Genomic DNA, 25,505 nt, shown 5'->3' on the forward strand with positions numbered 1-25,505 from the left:
ATGGGTAGCAAAATCAGCTGCATATTTTGCTTTCAATTTACTTCAATGGCTAGGAAAATACGGCACACATGACCCTACTCTAAGGCCACACGTCGGAATTTCTATGCCCATTCTGCTGCAGCAGAATCCTATTGAATTCAACAGGATTCTGCTGCGCTGTGCACACGGCGGAATTTCTGTGCCAGATGTTTTCGGCGTGGAAATTCTGTTTTCCTTGTCCATTCTTTCCACACGTTCATTCTTTGTGCGGCGTCTGCACAGAATCCATAGCAGTCTATGAGACGGAGCATTCCTGTGCGGTCCTAGCGCCAGCAGATTATGCCGGCGCCCGCAGTGTGTGCAATGTCCGCACAGAGTCTATCCGTGCAGACGTTCCGTAGTGTAAACATAGCCTAAATGAACAGATTGGGTAGCCCTTGCACATCCTGCTCTGTTCATTCAAGGGCACAGTTTACTGCCATTTTTGAGATAGTCAGGGGTCCCAGCTGTCAGACCCTCAACAATCTGCCAGTTATCTTCTATGCTGTGGATAGGAAATACTTTGCTCAAGTGAGTATTCCTTTTTTAAAGGATAAGTATCGTGAAGAAAAACGTATCCCCTATCCGAGCGCTCGGCTCTAAAAACGTATCCCCTAAGTTAAGTTTTTCTTTATGATACTTATCTTTTATTGTACTTTTTTGTATTTTTTTCATTTATCTATGTATTTATTATCTATTTTCTGTATCAAAAAGCCTAATGGAATATTTTTGTGCATTTCATGGTCTAATATAGGAGACTCCCCACTATACTCCCCATATGGAGAAGGGCTTTATACTTTTCATTTAAGTTTGATGGGTTTTTGGGACTTTTTTATTTAATTAATTTCTTTTTATTTTTAATTTTTTTAAGAGCTTTTCCAAGATTAGAAAAACAGATAATTTCTTCCAAAAACAGCACCACACCTGACCTCAGGCTGTGTGTGGTATTACGGCTCATTTCCATTGAAGTGAATAGCGCCAGATTGTAATACTACCCACAACCGGAGGATAGGTGTGGCGTTATTTTTTTGGAAGAAATGTTCTCTGTTTTGATAACCCTTTTAATCAGTTGCATATCCTTTTGTTTCCAGGGTGTTGGCGCCCACAATACACAGTGAGGAGAGCCTGAAGCAGATTTAGATATTGTTAAACTATCCTGAGGATAGACCATCAATAAGAATAAAAATTATATATGGCCCTGGAAAACCCCTTTTTAATACATTCAGTAGACCAGTGCTTCCCAACCAGGGTGGGAAACACTGCAATAGACCAAAGAGTCATTTATACTTAATTTTAAGAATTATTTTTTATTTATTTATTTTTTCATTTTTTTTTTTTTTCCCCCAACAGGTTTCTGAATTGGTTAAAGTCTCCACCCTATCAAGCCCAAAAATAGTTCTGGCTATCACTGACCTGACTCTTCCTCTCGGGAGGAGAGTTGCTGCCAAAGCACTGACTGCGTTATGAGCCTCGGTGACCATTTTCTCAGCTGTATCTGTCGCCTTTCCTTATTGCGGACATATTTGCTGCCAGCTGGCTGAGCTTCTCAAGACATTAGTGACTTTACAATATAGTTTTCTACAGAGCGCATACATTACATAGACCTATTTGTCTTGCAAGATCATGAGGCCATCAAGTTCAGTTCACCGTGGATCATGCCGTATATAAAAAAAATTCCTGGATTACAATAATCACATTATATTGGATGAGAAAGTGACAACTAGCGCACAAATCAATAGGTTTCATTGTAAAGCGCACCGTAAAGGGGTGTACACCAATGCGCTAAGCTTATGGCCACGTTCCGGATGGCATACCATGATTACAGAAAGGTTCGATTTCTGGAAAATTCTACTTTTTCACCATTAGGGAGTATTCACCTGGCGAAATATCTGCTGGAGAAATTTCAGGCGGACATTCCATGCCCATCAGTCACCAATAGGACAATCAGTCGGTGATGGGACTGCTCGGACATGTGTAGTTTCCATTGCCGGTAATGCATATCAAAGCGGATTTTGCTGGGGAAAAAAAAATGAACATGTTCCAGAGTCCAGAATTAGAATTTTGGATACGCCTACTTGTCAATATATTCATAAATTTCTAGGAGGAATAACTGGAACGGCACAACCCCATGACCAATAATGCAAGTATTTAGTATGGTCAAAGAGCATAACAGTAAATACTTTGATAATCCCTGTTTTATATCTTTTTAATAGAATATGTAGTTGTGTTTTGTACTTTTTTTTAAATTTTTTTAATGGTTTTTTTCCCCCTAAATGTCACCATTCCCCCAATCGGTGCCAATTGTCATAACAAAGTATAACACTATTGGCACTGATTGGACAGTGATAGTGTACAGAGACACCCCCCCAAAGTGGTGACACCTACTTGTCAATGTATTCATAAATGCCTACCAGAAATAACAGAACAACCCAAAATACAGGTATTTAATATAACAGACCTAACAGAAGAGCGGACACATCCTCTTTAAAGGGGGTACTCCGCCCCTAGACATCTTATCCCCTATCCAAAGGATAGCGGATAAGATGTCTGATTGCGGGAGTCCAACCGCTGGAGACCGCAGCCATCTTTGCTGCGGCACCCCAGACATCCGATGCACGGAGCGAACTTCATGAAGCAGTGTCCCGCTCGTGACGTCACGACCCCGCCCCCTCAATACAAGTCTATGGGAGGGGGTGTGACGACAGTCACGCCCCCTCCCATAGACTTGCATTGAGGGGGCGTGGCTGTGACATCACAAGCCTCCGGCGCCGCACCCAACACTCTTAAATGAACGCCGGGAGATTGAGGGAACCCCCACAATCAGACATCTTATCCCCTATCCTTTGGATAGGGGATAAGATGTCTAGGGGCGGAGTACCCCTTTAAGGGTAGAGTCACACATAGCATATCCACAACGTATTTGACTATTTTGACACTACGAGCAGACACACAGTGATCTGCGAGTCACCATGCGCAACATACTCGGACGTTGTGGACGCTCTCTGCCTAGCTCAGGGAGCAGGGGGAGCGACAGCGATGTCTGTGAGTACACTGCATGTGGCGTCTCGTAGATTACTGTGTGTCTGCTCGTAGCGGCGGATTGCGGCTTTGTGCAGGCACAGCAGGAGGCACACTCTAAGGATGGTCAGTAGTGCAACCGCAGTGTCAAATACGCTGCGGATGCGCTGTGTGTGCCCATATCCTAAGAGAACATACAAAAAACCATTCACTCTGTTCAGAAATTTTGGATACTGAAAATATGATGCTTTATTTCTTAGCAAGTTCCTTATAAAAAAAAAAATAGTTTTTCATTGGAATACCCCTTTAATTCTATCAACTGGCTCCAGAGAGTTAAACCTATTTTTGTAAATTACTTTTATTAAAAAAAAATATATTCTTAATTCTACCAGTACTTATCAGCTGCTGAAGTTGAGTTGTTCTTTTCTGTCTGACAACAGTGCTCTCTGCTGACACCTGAACTGTCCGGAGCAGGAGAGGTTTCCTATGGGGAATTGCTCCTACTCTGGACAGTTCCTGAGACAGAACAGGTGTCAGCTGAGAGCACTGTTGTCAGATAGAAAATAACAACTCAACTTCAGCAGCTCATAAGTACTGGTAGGGAAATAATAAAGTGTAGGGAAATACACTAAGGATAGTGCATAAAACTTAGCTTTTAATTCAAGCAGTTTAAAATGTCACCAAAAATAAACGTGAGTCCTTAACCATGTTAAAAGTTATTCAAAGACTAGCAGCCGAACTGTCCTTCTAGGGAGACTGCAACACACCTGAGTCAATATATCCAGGATTTACATAAAATTTTGTCAAGTAGTCCCACTGTTACCAAAGGTTACTGCTTAATAAATACAGTGACCCCCCCCCGACCTACGATGGCCCTGACATACGATTATCTCAGAGGCCATCGCATGTTGAAGGCAGCATCAACATACAATGCTTTTGTATGTCGGGGCCATCGCATAAACGGCTATCTGGCAGCGCTGACTGCTTCAGCTGCCGCCGGATAGCCGTTTACGGTGCCACGTGGGCCTTTCCTCGGGGCTCCGGAGCTCCTCTTTGGGATTCCCTGCATCGCCATCGCTCTCCATCGTCGTCATCGCGTCGCCGCGCATGCCGTCGCGTCATCCAATAGGAGCGGCGTGCGTAGTGACGTGAATGTGGCGACGTGAGAGCGAGGATCCCGGGGGAAGCAGAGACGTCGGGGACGCGGCAACAGCGATGGAGGGCGACATCCAGGGTAGCGGTGACGGTCCGGAGCAGCGGGGACAGGTGAGTACATCTTCCTATACTTTACATTGCACGGATCCCTCAACATACGATGGTTTCAACAAACGATGGTTCATTTGGAATGGATTACCATCGTATGTTGAGGGACCACTGTATTCCATTTGTGCTTTTTACTTACAGGCTATAATTACATATGGGATATTATCTACAAGTGTTTTCTATATGTCTTTGCTTTACAGGATATAATCTATATATGGGGCACCTAATATATACTTCTGCTTATTGTCTTTTAGGATTTACTTGTACTAGCATTTGCAATATGATCTAGGAATTTCCTTATTTATATGCCAACCTGAGGAAGTCAGTTATAATATACTGACAGAAACGCATTGTTGGGCAATATTTATTAAGCAGTAACCCTTGGTAATAGTGGGACTACTTGACAAAATTTTATGTAAATCCTGAGTTGGCTATATTGACTCAGGTGTGTTGCAGTCTCCCTAGAAGGACAGTTCGGCTGCTAGTCTTTGAATAACTTTTAACATGGTGAAGGACTCACGTTTATTTTTGGTGACATTTTAAACTGCTTTAATTTAAAAGCTACCGTATTTATCGGCGTATAACACGCACTTTTAAAACTTAAATTTAAGGCAAAAAGTCTGCCTGTCTGTTATACGCCGATAAATCTTCTGGTCACTGATTTAAAGCAACCGCAGCAGCGGCTGCTTATTAAGTATTAGCAGCACGGCCGCGGCCACTTTAAATCAGTGACCAGTGGCGTCTCCTCCCCACTCTGCTTTTAATTTTTCTTACCTCCCCCCTCTCTCATCATTCCCCCTTATCCCTGCTTTTCATAGTTTTTTTTATTTTTATTTTCCTTACCTGGCTGCGCTTCGGCAGGCCAGGTCAGGGAGCAGGTCTTGTGCGCTGCGGTCAGTGAAGCAGATGAGTGATCTCCTCTTCCGGCTTCTCTGCACGGCATCAGAGACGTCACTTTTCATTTCCTGCAGTCGCCGAACTCTGACTAGCAACGGCTGCAGGAAAAGAAAAGTGACGTCCCTGATGCCGCGCAGAGGAGCCGGGAGAGGACGTCATTCATCTGCTTCACTGACCGCAGCCCAAAAGACCCGTTGCCTGACCTGGCCTGCCGAAGGGCAGCCAGGTAAGGGAAATAAAAAATAAAAAAAACTATGAAAAGCAGGGAGAAGGGGGAATGATGAGGGAGGGGAAGAATAGCATAGGAGGAACATAATGGGGGGGGGATGATGAGACGGGGGAAATGATGGGAGGCATGATGAGACAGGGTGGGGGATGATGAGACGGGGAAATGATGGTGGGGGGAGGCACTAAAGGCTTAATGTCTGTATGGCTATTGGTGGTCTATGACAGGGGGAAATCATGAGACATGGGGGGTGGCGATGAGAGGGGTAAATGTGGCACAGGGACTGATAAAAAAGAAAAAGGAATGATGTGGCACTGGAGGGGACTAGACCAAACCTGAGGTGGGGGGGATGATGAGGCATTTAGTCCAAGTAATTTATTTTACATTTTATTTTATTTTTTTACTTAAATTTCCCTGTTAAAATGGGGCGTGTTATACGCCGATTAATACGGTAAGTTTTATGAACTATCATTAGTGTATTTTCCTACACTTTATTATTTACTTATGTTGACTGCAGGATAGACTTCACCTAGTGTGGTACTGGTAGGATTAAGATTTTTTTAATAAAAGTAATTTACAAATCTGTTTAACTTTCTGGAGCCAGTTGATATATATAGATATATATAGATATATATATGTATGTGTATATATATATATATATATATATATATATATATATATATATATACACTGGAATACCCCTTTAGGGTACGTTCACACGTACGCAGATTTCATGTGCAGGATTTTCATTTTTTTTTTTTTTTTTATATATATTTACAAATTTTGCATAACAAAATAAAAACAACCAAATACACTCTAGTGAAGTTCACACAAGCTCCATTACATCCAGCAGGAGAACAAAACAAGATGATACATTTAACTAGAATCAGTGCAATCATGAAGTTCCAGAGTGACCGCCTATCGTTAACAAACATATACAGTCAGGTCCATAAATATTGGGACATCGACACAATTCTAATATTTTTGGCTCTAGACACCACCACAATGGATTTGAAATGAACAAGATTTGCTTTAACTGCAGACTGTCAGCTTTAATTTGAGGTTATTTACATCCAAATCCTGTGAACAGTGTAGGAATTACAACAGTTTGCATATGTGCATCCCACTTGTTAAGGGACCAAAAGTAATGGGACAGAATAATAATCAAAAATAAAACTTTCACTTTTTAATACTTGGTTGCAAATCCTTTGCAGTGAATTACAGCCTGAAGTCTGGAACACATAGACATCAGCAAACATTGCTGGGTTCATCCCTGGTGATGCTCTGCTGCCTCTACTGCAACTGTCTTCAGTTCCTGCTTGTTCTTGGGATATTTTCCCTTCAGTTTTGTCTTCAGAAAGTGAAATGCTCAATAGGCTTCAGGTCAGGTGATTGACTTAGCCATTGCAGAACATTCCACTTATTTCCCATAATAAACTCTTTAGTTGCTTTTGCCGTATGCTTTGGGTCATTGTCCATCTGCACTGTGAAGCGTTGTCCAATGAGTTCTGAAGCATTTTGCTGAATATGAGCAGATAATTTTGCCTGAAACACTTCAGAATTCATCCTGCTACTTTTGTCAGCAGTCACATCATCAATAAATACAAGAGAAGCAGTTCCATTGGCACCATACATGCCCACCATGCCATAACCACCACCATGCTTCACTGATGAGGTGTATGCTTAGGATCATGTTCCTTTCCTTCTCCAGACTCTTCTCTTCCCATCACTCTGGTACAAGTTGATCTTGGTCTCATCTGTCCATAGGATGTTGTTCCAGAACTGTGAAGGCTTTTTTCGTTTGACAAACTCTAATCTGGCCTTTATGTTTTTGAGGCTCACCAATGGTTTACATCTTGTGGTGAACCCTCTGTATTCACTCTGGTGAAGTCTTCTCCTGATTCTTGACTTTGACACACATACACCTACCTCCTGGAGTGTGTACTTTATCTGGCCAACTGTTGTGAAGGGGTTTTCTTCACCAAGGAAAGAATTCTTCGCTCATCCTCCACAGTTGTTTTCCTTGGTCTCTCGGGTCTTTTGGTGTTGCTGAGCTCACCGGTGCGTTCCTTCTTCTTAAGAACGTTCCAAACAGTTTCTTTTGGAGCACGCTTAATGTTTTGGCTATCTCTCTGATGGGTTTGTTTTGGTTTTTCAGCCTAATGATGGCTTGCTTCACTGATAGTGACAGCTCTTTGGATCTCATCTTGAGAGTTAACAGCAACATCTTCCAAATGCAAATAGCTCACTTGAAATTAACTCTGGACCTTTTATCTGCTCATTGTAATTGGGATAATGAGGGAATAACACACACACCTGGTCAAGGAACAGCTGAGAAGCCAAATGTCCCATTACTTTTGGTCCCTTAGCAAGTGGGAGGGACATATGCAAACTGTTGTAATTCCTAAACCGTTCACCTGATTTGGATCTAAATACCCTCAAATTAAAGCTGACATTCTGGAGTCAAAGCACATCTTGTTCGTTTAATTTCAAATCCATTGTGGTGGTGTATAGAGCCAAAAATTTTAGAATTGTCGATGTCTCAATATTTATGGACCTGACTGTAGACACACACAGCCACGCACCATTCAAACACCTGTAGGACACCATTCATACACCTGTAGGAACCCTAAACACCATTTAAGGGGAAATGGTAGACCTTTACAGATGAGAGCTAACACGTTCAGAAGGGACCACTGACTCCCCCAATATCAACCAGGGCATCCAGACTTTATCAAATTTCTTTGTGCACTTACGACTAATATATAGGGTTCTATATAGTGGATTGTATCTATTGACTAGATTAAACCAACGGGACAAAGGAGGAGAAGTATCCTTCCATGCCGTTATCACTACCTTGCGAGCACAAAACAGCAAAAAAATTAACCAGAAGGCGCCTATGGGAGCCCGACTCTAGCTCATTAAGCAAACCTTGCAAACAAACTCAAGGTGAAAAAACAAAAGGAAACTCCAGATGGTCTTCCAGGAACTGCATTACAGCCCTCTAGATGGGAACCACACATGGGCAACTCCATACAGCATGCAAAAAAGAGCCTCTATCAACCTGGCAGCAAAAACAGATATCAGAAGAAAAAACACCTATACGAAAGAGCTTAACCGGAGTATAATACAAATGCAATATGAATCTGGACTGGATAAGCATGTCTCGGGCACTAACCACTGTGGGGAAATACGTCGCTGCAACCTCCCTCCACTGTTCCTCCAAGAGGTTGGGAATATCCTCAATCCATTTCAGGTGAGCGAACGCAAAAGGATCAGGGCCCACAGGCTGAAGCAGAGCATATGCTTGTGTCAATGGTTTAGTAAGGTCGGTAGTACCCAGGAGCAACTCCACATCAGAAAAAGCCGGGGTCACAGCAAGGGAGCCAAATTGTGCCAAGACCGCATGTCGCAATGGAAGATACCTAAAATGGTCACACAATTCTTGAAAGGAGGGAAAATCCCCAAATCGATGTACAGCAAACTTGACTCCATGTGGGCTCCAAAAGCCAGATGCCTCCAATTCCTGCAGGTGCTCAAAATGAGGGATCCCCTGGGAGACAACATTGGCTGTGGAAAGCACCCACAGACCACACCGCAGCCACAGTTCTAATAGGAGATAATAACTTTGCATCAGGAATATATATAAGACATTAGTCAAAGATTCATACAAATCCATAAGAGCTCCTGCCAAAGCTGTGGACACATTGGAGAGATCCAGTTTAGAGATGAGCAAAGTTACAGTGATTCAATTCGTCACAAACTTTTCTTTCGGCTTGGCAATTGCTGACTTTAGCCTGCATAAATTAGTTCACCTTTCAGGTGCTCTGGTGGGCTGGAAAAGATAGATACAGTCCTAGGAGACTCCTAGGACTGTATCCACCTTTTCCATCCCACCGGAGCACCTGAAAGGTGAACTAATTTATGCAGGCTAAAGTCAGCAACTGCCAAGCCGAGAAGTTCATGACTAATCGAATCACTAACTTTGCTCAACTCTAATCCAGATCGATCCACCAGTCAGCATACACAAGCTGGGACGCTAAGAAATAATTATACATATTTGGAGCAGCTAGACCTCCCTGTTGTTTTGGAGCCTGCCGCGACGCCTGACCCAGTCGTGGAGGTTTATCTTGCCAAAAGAAGGATCTCATGAGGCCACTCGGCTTAACAAAGAATCTCTTACTAGGGATCAGAGGTGAGAGATGAAAAAGATATGGAAACTTAGGAAGCTATATCATTTTAAAGATATTTAGACTACCCGCCAATAAGGGTAAAGAAGACCAAGCTTGCAACCGGGTAGCCATAGAAGTGACAACAGGATCCAGATTCAAAGCAAAAAATTCCCCAAGACATGCAGAGACCTCAACCCACAAATACTTAAAGCGAGTGACCACCTGGAGACCATTGGAGAAAGAACAGCAGCTGCAGACAAAGGCATCGGAGAAGATTTTGACCAGTTGCAAAGGAGCCAAACAGTTTAAGAAGCTCAAACAGCGCCACCAAGGAGCCCTCAATATCTGCTAGATAAACTAAAGTGTCATCTGCATGCATGGAGACATTCTCCTCCAATGGTGCCCGGTGAAGCCCACAGATAGGAGAAACTTGAATGGCTACTGCCAGGGGCTCCACTGCCAGAGCACATGAAAAAAGGTGACAGCGGACACCCCTGACGCGTACCTCTATTCAACGGAAATGGTTCAGAGACATCCAAATTTGTGCGTAGCCTAACCCTAGGGCTGTCATATAATAGTCTCACCCACACTCTAAACTTGGGGCCAAATCGAAGAACCCGCAACACACACCTAAGATAAGACCACTCAACAGAATCGAAAGCTTTGTAGACATCTAAACTACCAATATAACCCGGAGAGGCATGACCCTCAGCCGCAGCAATATTTAGTTGCAACCATTTTACATTAATATCAGTGGCCATGCCAGGCATAAACCCTGTTTGGTCAGGATGAGCAACAGTAGTAATGACACCCCCACCCCCCAAGCCGATTAGCCTGAATTTTAGCCAGGATTTTCACCAACATTAAGAAGGATCAACATTAAGAAGGGAAATGAAACAGTAGGAATCTGGCATAGTGGGACCCTTGCCACGTTTAGGAAGAACTACAATCAGAGACTCACGCATGGAATCTAGTAACCTCCCAGTCTCGGAGGCAACACTGAAGAGATTCAGCAAAAGGGGGATCAGCCTTTCTTCGTTCATCTTTTACCAATCGCTACCATTCCATCTAAGCCCGGAATCTTTCCTGTTGGTAGATTAGCAATAGCCAGCGACCCCTCCTCCGGAGTAAAGGGGGCCTCTAAGGCAGCCGCCTGAATCTCAGACAAAGGAGTAAAAGAGAACCCTCTCAAAAAGGAAATAAGACTAGCCAGAACATCTGAAATCTGGGAAGAGTACAGCGATCTATAGAAATCCAGAAACACATCATTAATGACTATTGAATCGGAGTCTAGAGCCCCATTCAACCCCCTGATGCAAGGAATGGACACCACCGGCCTGCTCTCCCTGGACAAATATGCCAACAACTTCCCATTTTTATCCCCAAACTCAAATAGGGCCTCCTCCCTATCCACCATCTTCTTCTGAACGCTCGCCTTCTGCAGGATTAAGAGAGCTCTCCGTGCCTTAACCCACTCCCGCTCCGTCTCAGAAGGATTCCTCACCATCTCTGCCTCCAGTACCCCAATCTCAACCTGTAATGCCTTCTCTCTAGCAGAATAAGCAGCTCTCTGTCCCGCAACCCCAGACATAAAAGCACCACTTACATGAGCCTTATATGCATCCCATTGTATCAGTTTGTAAGGATGAGAGCCATTGTGTTCCCAGAAACAGGTATGTGCCTCCAGTAACCCAGCCATCACCACCTTCTCTTGAAGCCAGCCAGGAGAGGAGGGATGAAGACCTAATCTTAGGGTAAGAAAAATAGCTGTGTGGTCAGAGATCCCGTACTGGTATATGTAACGTAGCTTACCATGGGCAGAAGATCTGCCGATGCAAATGCTGGATCAATCCTGGATAACGATTTGTGAACTGAGGAGCAAAAGAAGATGACTGGGTCAGATGGATGCTTCCAGGCCAAACATCAGTAAGAGATAGCGCCTTACTCCAGGCAAAAAGCCAGGGAGAGCCATCATCCGTAGCTCCGGTGCGATCAAGGGGAGGATCTGGAACTATGAAAACAAGGGGAAGAGAGGGAAATGTCAGCAGTTTAGTCATAACACATCCACACTGAATGGGGAGGAGGGGGGGACATAGACAGAGACCACATTAAAAGTAAAGGCATGCAAGGAACACTTAATAATAACAAACCTACCAAACTGGTCACAGGCCACCTGGGAAATTAACGACGGGAGGGACTTAGAAACGAAAATGGACACTCCACGGGCTGACGTAGAGTAGGTGGAAGAATACCCCCTCGCAAGCCATGCCCTTTTGAGGGCTAGTATCTTCTGGCCAACAATATGGGTTTCTTGTAAACGAATAATATGCAGGGAGTGACGTTTAACAAAATCAAGACATAGAGCCCGTTTTAAGCATCCACCCACTGCAGCGCTCCAACTGGAGACGTGAACAATCTCGTAGGCACAGCATCCACCACCCTGGAAACAACATGGCGTATTGATACCCCTTGTTACGGAGGCGAAGTCGTACTTCAGTGAACTTGACCCTCAGTTTATGTAGCTCCACGGAGAAATCTGAGTAGAAGGCAACTCTACTGTCATTAGAGCGCACCTCCCCTTTAATGCGGACAGCTCTCAATATAGCGTCCCGATCTCTGAAGTGAAGTAGTTATGCCAGAAAGGAGGGGGAGGTGGGCCCAGCACCCTCTGCGCCCTCTCCACGGTAAAGTAGGGTGAGAAGGTATCAGCTGGCAAAATGTCAACAATGATTCCAGAAATGCCACAGGGTCTGGACCCTCCGCTTTCTCCGGAATGCCCACCAGGCGGATATTATTGCACCTGAGGCGGTTTTCTATATCAAAAGCACGATCAAGAACACTTCTAACTTGTTGCTGTAAGGAAGCCATCTGCTCCGGCAGGGGCTGAAGAGTATCCTCGACCGCAGACACCCGGCGCTCCACCTCTTCAGCACGCTCCATATTTTCTGTGTCTCATGGCAAAGTATTAGAACTCCTGTCGAAGTTCATCCTCCTTAGAATCCATTAGAGTCTGACAGGAAGTGAAGGTCGCAAGCAACTCCGTGAACTTCTGAACAATAGAAGCAGCAGGGCAGGTACCATGGTGCGGAGAACATCTCTGCTCAGAGCTAGGACCGCCAGCATACAGGGAGGAAGAAGGTTTAGGTGACTCCTGTCCCAGTTCCTCTGGAGGTCTGGAGAATTGACTAAGGGCCCTGGCCGCATGAGCTGAGACCTTGGAGACTATAGGCGTAGGTACAAAGGAGTCCCTCCGGGAGTGCCCGCTAGCCTTAGTGGCCCTCATCTGAAGATGCTTCATCCTCTGTTGACTGCCTAGCAGCCTCAGCAGCAGGTTTAGATTTCTTGATTTTGTTCCTAGAGCCACCCATGGTAACAGCACCAGACAAGCTGAAAGGGCTGGAGGGAAGTACAGCGCCATAGCACAGAGGTCAGCAGCACGCACAGGCTGAATATGAAATGGAAAGGATCAGCACCACAGCAGGCAGCAAGAACAGGAGTTGAACTGTCAGGTGTAGCGCCACAAGTTTCAGTAGCTCACATGGGCAGGCAGCAGAAGGGATATTTACAGCGCACACCACAGCTGCAGTCTTTTCAGGTGTAGCACCACAAGTCTGAGCAGCACTCACAGACAAGCAGCAGCATATGGGATATTCACAGCATACACCTCAGATGCAGGCCATGTAGGCGGAGCGCCACAATTCCCAGCAGTATTTACTGGCAGGCGGCAGCAGATGGGATATTCACAGTGCTCACCACAGATGCAGTCCCTTCAGGTGAAGCACCTCAAGTCACAGCAAAACTCACTGGCAAGTGGCCGCAGGTGGGATATTAACAGCATACCCCCAGTCTCTTCAAGTAAAGCACCTCAAGGCCCAGTAGTACTCACACGTATTCCACCGCAGAGGGATGATGCACAGCAGGTTATATTAGGATGCAGAGCACCAGAAATCCCAGCAAGTCCAGCCAGAGGCCATCAAGCAGGGAGAGACTCTAGGAAGGCACTAAAATGCCCAGCCGCGCACGCAGAGCCCTGATCAGCAGGCAGAGGACAAAGCTCCGTTCAGTAGAATGATCCAGCCACGCCAACAAAGGACAATGGCGACCCCACCACAGCAGAAATGTCACCTGCTACCAGCGGCACCTCCCGCCACACGGGAAGGACTCCCAAGACACTGCTGCCGCCCCACCGCTGCTGCTCACCGCTCTGCCGCCCGGACCTCCAGCTGCCCGCAACCAACACCGGACCGCCACCCAAGGACAGCACACTTCAGGGAGCCAATCGGGTGAGTCAGAGCCCTGAAAAGGATAGGTAGACAGGGTATATAGAACTGGGCTAGCGGGAGCACTGCGAAGTGCGACTGCTCATCTCGTCATTCAGGACATGTCCATGCACAGGATTTTCTGCTGCAGATTTCAATATAAACTAAATGACTGAGCACAGCTTCTAATCGACAGTTACAAATCCTGCGCATCAAATCTGTGCACGATCCTGTATGTGTGAACGTACCCTTAATTGGGCTTTTTGGGCCTTTTCTTCTGGAGGTCAAAGATTAAATCAGTGTGATCTATGTTATCTATGATCAGTGTGATCTATGATATGTTTCTATGCCGTATCAGAAAATCACTTCAAACCTTTTTACTCTAGGAATAATGGCAGCGGGAAAAAAAATTGTTGCACCATTTTTTTTTATATCAATGTAAATAAATTGTTAGATACAGGATATCTGCACTTTTGGTGCCTATGTTTATGGATACATCTCTTATCCGGCTAGATGGTGTTACCTAAGGACATGTTTATAAATTACGTTAATCATATTGTATTGCAAAGTCGCAATACTTGTTCACAGGAAATCATGAAATTCTGAATCACAATGACTTGAGGAAACATAAGATTTTTCCCTTTCTGTCATTTTGTAATATATTTTTTTGTATTCTCGATTAAAATTTCTTATGTATTTAATGGAAAACTACTTTTGCATATTCTTGTAGGCTAGTCATTTGTATTGCATAGTTAGACCCTTAAAGGGATGGTCTGGCAAATAGCAACCTATTCAATATCTACAGGATAGGGAATAGATGTTTGATCACAGGGCGGGGGGGGGGGCGACTGCTGGGAACCCTACAGTCTCCTTACTGTCCACCAATCAGGAGATTGTGGGGTTCCCAGAGCTCATTCAGGAGATCTTCGGGGGTTCCAGTGGTCGGACCCCCTGCAATTAAACACTTATCCCCTATCCTGTGGATAGAGGATAAGTTGTTTTTTCCCGGACAATCCCTTTAAGGTTATTAAAAGAAAGGTTGTTGGACAAGTGAAGGGGTAGACACTTGGGCTGAGTAGTGCACAAGAGGATATGTTGAAGACCTCTGTGTAAGTGTCACTGTCATTTACAAAAATAAACTTTAAGACATGTCAAATGTTTTCATTAGTCAGGGTTTGGGTGCGGAGACCCCCACCGATTTGCTAGAACCAGCTAGAAGAATTGCTCAACGAAGTCTCCTTGTCTCGGTTGACTAGCTCCATAAACACCGACTAGCTCAGTCACCTGCAATGAGGTGAAAGATATGCACTTAGCTGAGCTCTTGTTCTACAGATTGATGGGGGTCGTTCTACAGATTGGTGGGGGCCTCAGCCCTCTGACCGATGAAAACTTTGGAGAGACATGTCCAAAGTTTTCATCGGTAAATGATACCACAGATGGCCACTGTCAGATACAGTGGTCCCTCAACATACGATGGTAATCCGTTCCAAATGGACCATCGTTTGTTGAAACAATCATATGTTGAGGGATCTGTGCAATGTAAAGTATAGGACCGTTGGCTGTCCGGGCATGCTGGGAGTTGTAGTTTTGCAACATCTGGAGGTCTGCAGGTTGAAGACCACTGGTATTGGAGGTTATACTCACGTGTCCCCGCCGCTCCATACCGTCACTGCTCGTCACCACTGCCCTGGATGTCGCCTTCCATCGCTGTCGCCGCGTCCCCGGGGTGTCCCCGACGCTCTGGCAAGGCCTCTGCTTCCCCGGCATCCTCGCTCTCCGTCGCCGCCATCACATTGCTACGCACGCCGCTCCTCTTGGATGACGGGACGGCGTGCGCAGTGACGTGATGATGAATATGGAGAGCGCCAACGATGCAGGGGATCCCGAAGAGGACGCACCGGAGCCCCGAGGACAGGTAAGTGATCGGCAGCGGACCACACGGGGCACCGTAAACGGCTATCCGGTGGCAGCTGAAGCAGTCTGCGCTGCCGGATAGCCGTTTATGCGATGGCCCCGACATACAAAAGCATTGTATGTTGATGCTGCCTTCAACATGCGATGGCCTCTAAGAGGCCATGGTATGTTGAAATGATTGTATGTCAGGGCCATCGTAGGTCGGGGGGGGTCAGTGTACAAATTTTTTTATATGTTGTACATCTTGGCAAAACATTAACTTTTCTAATATACTTCATCAGAAAATTTTGTTTAATTTATATAGAAATCATGGCTTAAAAAACTGGCCCCCAAGGGTCCCCATACCTTCTGGGACACCAACGAGCCCAGAGGCAGCGTCATGATGACGCATGGACCTTGGACACAGCTCTTCTCCCGGCCTGTCACTCATCCTGCAGGAGCGCAAAGTGGTCGAGAACGAGCACACACTTAGTAAGGTCCTGCATCCCTTCAGAGGAGCTCCGCAGCAGCCATTAGCTGTTTCCTGAGTACACTCCTAGTATCACTGGTGCTGTAAGTGCACGGGGAAAACAGCTTATATCGGCTGTTGTAGCTCCCGAGATGGTGCCGCACATATAACATCAGCCCCACTCTGCTAACACAGCCACCAGGCGCCGCTCACTTCTCCTCCCGCCGCTTTTTTTTTTTAATGTCCATCCGCCGCTCACTTCTCCTCCCAGCCGCCATTCATTTCACTGCCCGCCTGCCACTTACTTCTCCCCTAGGGTTATCAAAACTACAACTCCCAGCATGCCCTGACATTGAGGACATGCTGGGAGTTGTAGTTTTGCTAATGCTAGGGGAGATGTGAGCAGACTGGGCGGGGGGGTGCTGAGGCCTACACAGTGAGGCCACGCCCCTTCCCTTTGAGAGAAATTCAAGCAAGTGAGCAACAATAAAAGGGAAATGAAAAAAAAAATATAAAGGGGCTAGACACAAATTATTTATACATGTTCAGGATTCAGTATTGAGTAACATACATTTTTTATTATTTTTTGGGGGGATCTGACAGGTACTCTTTGTGGGTTCATTGGAAATTAGATATGATGAGTTCTGATTATTGAAGGTAATAGGGCGGACTAGATAGATCAGGTGGTCTTTTTCTCCCGATTGTCTTCTATGTTTCTATATAATGCACTTCCCCAATGTCTCTACCAGGATAATGGTACCAGTCAGACTGAATAAACCTCTGCTCTAGCGGGTGGTAATGTCAACTATCCATCAACTATCCCATGGTATTCTCCTCATTGACGGTTGGCAATGGGACAAGGTTGGCTTCTTCCTGGCATTAATAGGGTCCTAACTGATTGACATTTTATAAAATACTCTTTTAAAGAGAACCTGCCAGGTCCTTAGGGACTTATCCACTGGCCCCAGGACCTGATAGATGAGTAGAACAGCATTCCATCACTGTTCTCTGCTATATGTGATGCCACATAGAGTAAAAAAAAGCTGTAAATTGGGCTTGTCATGTCTTCTATCCAGTTGTGGGGCAGCCTCCAGTCATGGTCATCTCTTACCAACCAGACTGGCTTGCCCGAGAGCACAGCGAGCGTGACTGGACACTATAGTGTCCAATCCCCCATGAAGACTGGACACCAGACACTGCGTGCCCAGTTTAAAGGTCTTCCAGTGCAATTTGCTGTAATATTTCTACTTTTCCTGTAGCCAAAACTGAGATTTGATCCAAATATGCCTTTATTCCAGCATTAAAGTTTTTGTTTTTTTTGTTTTTGTTTTTTTTACATCAACTGGTGCCAGAAAGTTAAACAGATTTGTAAATTCCTTCTATTTAGAAATCTTTATCCTCTGAGTACTTTTCAGCTGCTGTATGCTCCACATGAAGTTCTTTTCTGTTTAATGACCACAGCACTCTCTGCTGACACCTCTGTCCATGTCAGGAACTGTCCGGAGCAGGAAAGATTTGCTATAGGGATTTGATGCTGCTCTTGACAGTTCCTGAGATAGACAGAGGTGTCAGCAGAGAGCACTGTGCTCAGACAGAAAATAAATTTAAAAAGAAAAGAACTTCCTCTGGAGCATACAGCAGCCGATTAGTACTGGAATGGTAAAGATTTTTAAATAGAAGTAATTAACAAATCTGTTTAACTTTCTGACGCCAGTTGATGTAAAAAAAAATTTAAAAGTTTTTCACCGTAGTACCCCATTTAATGTTTTAATCTTGGTTCTGGTGATAAAATGCATAGGAAGCTGTACTGTGTGAACAAGATGTAGTGAAGAGACTGGGCTGTAACACCAATAGTTTCCCAGACAACCCCTGAATTTGTGTTTTCTGGGGAAAGTGGTGAAATCTACTTAGAATGTTCAGAGGTGATTCATGGGAAATGGTTGTTGATTCAGTCACCACATTCCTTTTCATATTCTACCTAGTTTATTTATTCAGCGATAGGACTGTTATGCCTTACATGAAACCTGGTTTCCAGGTTAGACCAGGCAAGATCTGACTGTCTAAATATATCCGTAACAAGGTATTGAAAGACCTTTATTTATCATTCAGTCATCATTACAATACATACAATAAATTACAATCACACAAAGCATGACAGTACAATATACAGCACAGGTTCCCTAAGCTATACACTATACCACATGCTACACTAACACTCCGCTCCATCACTCGATATCGAAGAAACAAAGTCGAAAAACAGAAACACTTTACAGTCTGTGATCAGGGAGGGGGTTGAGGTATATGGGAGTAGGGGTAAATATATCAGGTACAAGTGTGGAGAAAAGTCCTCAGATGCAATTACCAGGCAGAGCTGTGGGATCTGGGGGTCTCCAAACGAAGTTCCCACTTGGTGAAGAGTCTTCTTGAGGAGACTGCCGAACTTGCATAAGGGTTTTTATAAGTCAAGCTTCATGGGGAAAAAAAATATGCAAAGTAACTCTTCTCCAGAATAAAAAAAAAAGCTTGCTCCTCACTAGAAGTAATGTTCCTTCAAATGTTCAACCCATAAAGAGCAATCTTTAATAGATGGTAGAGAGGAGCTACCTTGCACATGGTACTGTAATAGGTGTTTGTCCCAGCTGCTGAAACCTCCACAATCCTCTAAGCCAGTTGTCTCCAAACTGTGGCCCTCCAGATGCAGCAAAACTTCAACTCCCAACAATGCCCAGACAGCCAATGGCTAGAGGGTCCACAGTTTGGGGACCACTGCTCTAGGCTACAGACTGATAGTAGGAAGTAGTTGAAGGCTTGTGTAAAGCTAGGCTATATTCTTCTTTGACAGTTTTGAAAAATAGTAGTGTACAGCTCTCAGGACCCAAGAGTGACTGAGGATTAAAACTTCACATTAAATAGGTTTGCATTAAAATATATGGGCAAATAAATCAGAGGCCCTCAATGTTTCGTTGCCAGGACATGCAGTGGACTCTCTCCGTTCAGCTTTTCCCTTTACGTGGCCCTCCAGGGGTATCACATACCTGGGTATGAAAGTGCCCTCCGATCTGTCCCTTCTGTTCTCTCTTAACTTTTCTCCTCTTCTCGCGCAATTTAAGCGGGACCTGGCCGCCTGGGATAGACGAGAATTTTCCTGGTTTGGAAGAATTAGCATTTTAAAAATGAACCTCTTACCCAGGCTGTTATATCTGCTACAAACCGTACCCATTCATCTCCCCTCCTCCTACTGGCGTGCTCTCCAACGCTGCTTCGGTTTGTTCGTCTGGTCATCGGCTAGACCCCGCTTGAACCGTCTCCTCCTTTCTAGGCCTAAACTGTCGGGTGGAGCGGGCCTGCCGGATTGCCGTTTATATTTCTTAGCCTGTGTACATGCACGGGTCCTTGACTGGACGCACAACACCGAATCCAAGCAATGGGTACGCATGGCCCAGGACCTATGCACCAAGGCCTTATCCACCCTCCCCTGGACCTGGTCACCTGCTTCTCTGACTGCCTTTCCTACATCCTACTGCACTCGCCACACTTTGGCCTCCCTACACTCTGTGCGTGGGAACAGTAGCTTGGTTGACCGCATGGGCCCCCTCCTCCCAGTCACTGACCATCCTGACTTCCCACCTGGAGCCTCCTCTGCTGGCCCCTTTTTTGGGGCTACTCGGTCTGCCCCCTTGCGCTTTAGACACATCCTAGCAGCGCGCCACCTGAAACCCTTGGAAGTTTTGTTGGAGGAGTACCCTTCCTCTACCAGGGCCCCCTTTGCCTATCTGCAGTTACGCCATTTCTATTCCTCCATCCCCGCCCATTTTGACTTACATAGGGACCCGTGGCCCTTTGAGCGCCTTTGCCTGGCCTCGTCGTACCCACGCCACTCCATCTCCGTTCTTTATGAACTTTTGCAGTCCCAGCGCTCGCATGCTGTGCCTGCTTACTGCACGGCTTGGGAGGCTGAACTGGGAATGTCGTTCTCTCCTGAAGCCTGGGCCAAATGCTTCTTTTTGACCCATAAGGCGGTGGTGGCCACCAAAGCCCAGGAGACTTGCTACAAAATTCTCACTCGCTGGTACCGTGTCCCAGCGATGCTTCACCGCTGGTATCCCTCGGTCCCCAGTGTGTGTTGGAGATGCGGTGTGGAGGAGGGTACCATGACGCACATCTGGTGGAGCTGCTCCAAACTCGTCCCCTTCTGGCAATCGGTCCTCCGGGTTGTTCAAGAAGTCACTGGGATCTGTGTCCCCCCCACTCCTGCTGCTGCCCTACTGTTTATGTTCTCCATGGCGCAGGCCAAATACAAGAAGTCTCTGGCGAGGCACCTCCTTCAGGCCGCGAAAGCAGTGATACCCCGAAAGTGGCGGTCTGTTGACCCCCCTACGTTGGACGAATGGATGGCGGAAGTTGCCAACTCACGTCAGATGGAGGAATTGATGTCGGTTCATCCTGATGACGCTGTGCGTGTTGAGACCACTTGGCTCCCATGGGTACAGTTTTGTTCCTCCCAGAGATGCAGATCCCTGTGATTTCCCTCTCATTGGGTTCCCGTATCAATTCTACTCCCTGCATCCATGCTGATGTGACACCCGCTGGTTCCTGGCTCCTTTTCTCCCCCCCCTCCCCCGTTCCCTCCCCCCCCTCCCTCTTTTTTCTTCTTCTCAGTCCCTCTCCTTTTCTTGCCAACCCTTGTCTGTATGCCCCTCTTTTACTGCTCAGAACCTGACCCCTTACCTTTTCCTCCTTCCATGGCCCTTTTCCCTTTTCTGTTGTCTCTTGTCGTTTCCCACACAACACCGTTTATATCTGTTCGCTTTCTTTCTCTTTGGTACTTCCACTGGCGCACCTATTGTTGATTTCAGGTTCCTCATTTGGACTCATACCCGACCTATCTAGATAACCCTGGCCCTTGTGCCTGGGACGTTATATGCTGCTCCTGATTGACTGTTTGTTGCACTACTTATTGTGGAATTTACCACTTGCTGTTCTTATTCGATATATGACATGTCATGTGTTTATGCACTGTTTAGCTGCTGTCCATTGGGCCTACCTTGGCCACCGGACTCCTTTCTCTTTTATAAGTTTGTTTATCCTGTGACTCATTTATTGCTTGTAATGCTTCTTTTATCACTTTCAATAAAACCCTTTTTTGAATTTGAAAAAAAAAAAATATATATATGGGCAAAAGAAAAATGCAGCTAAAAGGAAAGCGAAACGCTATGGCTTTTCACTTTCCTTTTATCTGCATTTTTCATTTGTCCATACCTTTTAAATGGGCACTATCATTAAAACTTATTTTTGCTATTGCACTCCTTATGGTAAATAAAAAATCTTTCTAATGTACTTTGATTTAAAAAAAAAAGTTTTCTATGTTTTATCTGTGTTTAAAAGAACTGCCACTAGGTGTCTCCCTACTTGTCCAGAGCACATTTCTCACCATCCCCCTCTCCCCCCCCCCCCCATCCCATTTCTTGCACAGACTTTGGACTCCTGTTGGCCTGACAGAAGTCCAAAATCAGGAAATGCAGTCTGGAGTGCTGAGGGGTGTGTGTGCAGCCTTAGACAATCATAGCTCATCTCACACACTGAACTGCTCTAGACTGTGTGTAGCAGAGTGAGGGAGGAAGTTCTCCCCCTTAATGGCTTCAGATGATGTAACACCTGCTGGGGAACGCCCCTTCCCAGTCTGTGAATCTGACTGGGACTGAGCAGAAAATACAGAGAAATATCAAGGTAGAAAACTTAAATAGCATTGAGGATAGGACCAACCAAGACTGGAATTTTACTTTCGTAGGCCCCCCTAGCAGGCTTATGGGTCTGTCTCCACTGTGTGTATCTTGTATCCAATTCCCAAAGGGTTCACAAATAAACTTATAATTCAGAATATATCACAAAGTTAGAGCATTAGATGTCATATAAAACATATTTCTGTAACGCTATGAAGCTAGGAACATTTTATCCTGCTCGGAGATCTGGCCTTCGCCCCCTGGGAAAATGACTCAAATTCTTAGGATTATCTCAAGATCCTTTAGGATAGATAAGTAATGGTTTCCTATGCTCTCAAGGGACAAATACAATAAAAGACCGAAGAAAGTAGCCTGTGGGAGGGCACTTGTGTAAAGTTGGGAATTCCAAAGCTCACCTAACAATAGGTTGTGGCTGGCACATAAGGCAATACTGGACTTCCCAGTCTTGGAAATTTACAAACTAGCAAATATCCTACTCGTCCAGTAGCTGTGAGTAGATCCCATCGTATATCCATGTTATTTCATATAGGAAAATCACATACGTATCGAGACCAGCAAGTGAGAGAAAAAAGGAGCAGAATTAGATGATAAACAAGAAGGTCCCATTGAGCTGAGAATTTTATGGGCATTTCACTTTTTAAAGAACAGATTTATTTTTATTTTTTTAGAATTAAGTTCTATTTAACGCAGTAGTAAATTGGTCCTTTGTTCACATGTAGGGATGAGCGAATTGAATCTGATGAATCTGAATTTGTTACGATTTTCAGGAAAAATTCGATTTGCAACTAATGTGCGAATCGCTTCATTAAACTCCATTTAGTCCAGACTCAGGGGCATCTAAAAGAGTGGATCCACATGTGAGGACATGGGGCAAGGAAGTAAATAAATAAATAAAATATCGCCGACTGATTGAACATCCCCACAATTTTAGAAAAGATGTCCCACACTCCTGCAGCTTGTGATTAGCTGACCGCATTGTGACATATTGGGCACTGAAAGCAGGTAGAAGACCGGGGCTGGAGGGTGGGAAAGCGATACCTGCAGCACTTTTAATGGTTTTTTATTATTTTCAATGAAATGAGAAATTTCTATGAAAAGAGACAGACACAGCTGTCAGCAATGAAGAGGGAATCGCTGATTTCCAGGAACAAGGGAAACATTTACAGGAATAACATCCCTGTGAAGGGAGAAGAACAGAACACTATGCCTGAATGAGTTTTAAAGAGTATATATATATATATATATATATATATATATATATATATATATATATATATATATAAAAGAGTATATATATATATATATTAATTTTGTAACTGGGTTCTATTAAAAAAAGGGTATACTATATTGCGTTTTATGTGTTTGAGATTCTTGCCACTAGGGGTCTCCCTAGTAGTCCCTTTTTTAGTGATTTCGGACTCACTCGGCCTGGCGGCTGAGTCTGAAATCTCGTACTCAGCGCAGCTCCCCCACCTGTCAATCAGACAGGCGGGAGCGAGCGCTGTGCGGGCATCCCTGCAGGGCACGCTCCTGACTCTGCCGGCCGAGAGTTAGTGGAGCGCAGCTCATGAAGATAGAAGGATCGTTTAGATAGAAGGGCCTCACATGATGTCGCGCCTGCCGGGAACGCCCACTTCCTCCCCTCTCACAAGCTCCTAACTGAGCTACCGAAGATGAAGATAAAAAGGTATTTATAGGGGGTTTACAATTGAAATAAAGACTAGGATATATATATATATATAGTTAGAGACAGGGAAAGCTGAGGAGGGGGATTAGGGAAAGTTTGGTTGATAATAGGTACTCTTTGAACATAAGTGTTTATCTGCTCAAGTATCTTGTAGCGAACAGTCATAGTAAGTAGTGTGCCAAACCAATAGGATTAGCCAGAGTGTTGAGACAGATGGCATATATCAGAGGGAAGTGAATTCTAGTATGGTATGGTAAAAAATGTTTTTTTTTTTAAAGTGAAGAACACACATATATTAATATTAATGTTGGCTACATTTTATTGCCCAGCCCGCACACATAAATTGATCCCTGTTTAAAAATGTATAAACATTTTGTTATAAAAAAGATAAATTTCGTTAAATACAGTTTTTTTTTTCCATCACTACTGTATCTTTTTTGTATACTTTTTTTTTTAATGGTACTCTGTGAAATTTTAATAAAAAAGGTATCTTTTTTTGGATCGCTAAAGTCCAAAATAGAATAAAAACTGCCGGCAAAAACGCCAAAGTTAACACCAACATGGTGTTTTTGCTCTCCCATAGACTTCTATGGGAGGAAAACACCACGATTTCTGTGCAAAAAATGCCTAAGGTTTTGTAGGGCGTTTTGGAAAACCAGCCCCTGAGCCCAAAATAGCTGAAAAACACCAAAAGAATAAAAAAAAAATGCCTAACTGAAAAACGCCAAGTGGATCTGGCATTTTGCAGTTTACTATTGACTTGCAGCTAACATCTAGACGCTGTGTTTTTTTATCACTGAAAAAATGCAGTGCGGCAAAATTGGTGTTTTTTTACGGCGTTTTTGCTAGAAAATCCTCAGTGGAATACCAGCCTGATAGATGTTTTCCTTCACAATCTCAAAGACTAAGTGATCTCTCAATGCATTTCTGAGCTCTGTCCCAAACTGGCAATGTGCAGACAGTCAGCATTAGTGAAATTGAGCTAACTCTTCAAAAAATTGCACCAAAAAAAAAACTGTGTCATTTTGAAATTCCATTCCATTGGTGAATGGACCCAAGTTGCTGTTTTTAGAAGAAAGGTGTTTTTTATTTTTATTTTTGAATAACGCCTATTACCGTATATGGAATTTTGCCCTTTTCGTACATAGTTTCATGCAATAATAATGCAATCCAGTCAATAAAATATAAAAACTATATCTGCTGTTGCATGTACAAGTATAAAAAATTTAAGTGCATATGCATATATCTTATCCAATAAGTACATAGCCCATAAACGGCAAACCTCCAAAGAAAATCTTAGAAACACATACCCATAATGGCCGCTGCCCCTTGATGCCACTAGCACAATGCACATTTCACCATCCTTCGTCTGGAGGTGGCCCTCTAGTAACTAGTCTTTATCATTAGCAAAATGACCCTGTAGGTAAGTTTCCCCACTAGCCAGGTCCCCCCTCTCCAAGATTAAATTAGCATCTCCTCCTCCTCTGCTCTGAAGGAGGGTGCGTGATGAGTGACATTATCATGCGTACCTTTGCTAAAGAGGCGGAGCAGAAAGAGATGCTCCTGGCCTCTTGTGGCTGCAGGCATAATGCAGCCTGTAGTCACAAGTCTGGGTGATGGAGTAAGAAGCAAATGACTGCTCCTTTGCAATTTTCAACTGCAACTATGTCCTATGGAGTTGAAAAAGTAATTTAAAATATTGTTCTGCCCTTCTGGTTGGAGAACAAAAGCTTTAACATTCCTTTCACTTCGTCAAGATGCATGCTCTCTATACTGACACTTTGGTGTCTTCCTTGGTCAACCTGTATGCTTTCCACTTATAACAAGTTTGTTTACACTTGCAACATATTTAACACACAGCT

General features: G+C 44.5%; 1 protein-coding gene across 2 annotated transcripts in view; it reads left to right on the top strand.

Annotated features, from left to right (window-relative positions):
* Positions 1–2,676, top strand: part of MED24 (mediator complex subunit 24) — an 85,099-nt gene extending 82,423 nt beyond the window's left edge. For both annotated transcript variants that reach the window (XM_056548359.1, XM_056548360.1), the window contains exon 26: positions 1,369–2,676. In XM_056548359.1, the coding sequence (XP_056404334.1) occupies positions 1,369–1,485 (117 nt within the window). In that variant the 3' untranslated portion in view covers positions 1,486–2,676. The remainder of the gene's footprint in view (positions 1–1,368) is intronic.
* The last annotated feature ends 22,829 nt before the right edge of the window (positions 2,677–25,505 follow it).

The sequence above is a fragment of the Hyla sarda genome, chromosome 12, assembly GCF_029499605.1.
Source record: "Hyla sarda isolate aHylSar1 chromosome 12, aHylSar1.hap1, whole genome shotgun sequence".
In the NCBI taxonomy this organism is placed as follows: Eukaryota; Metazoa; Chordata; class Amphibia; order Anura; family Hylidae; genus Hyla; species Hyla sarda.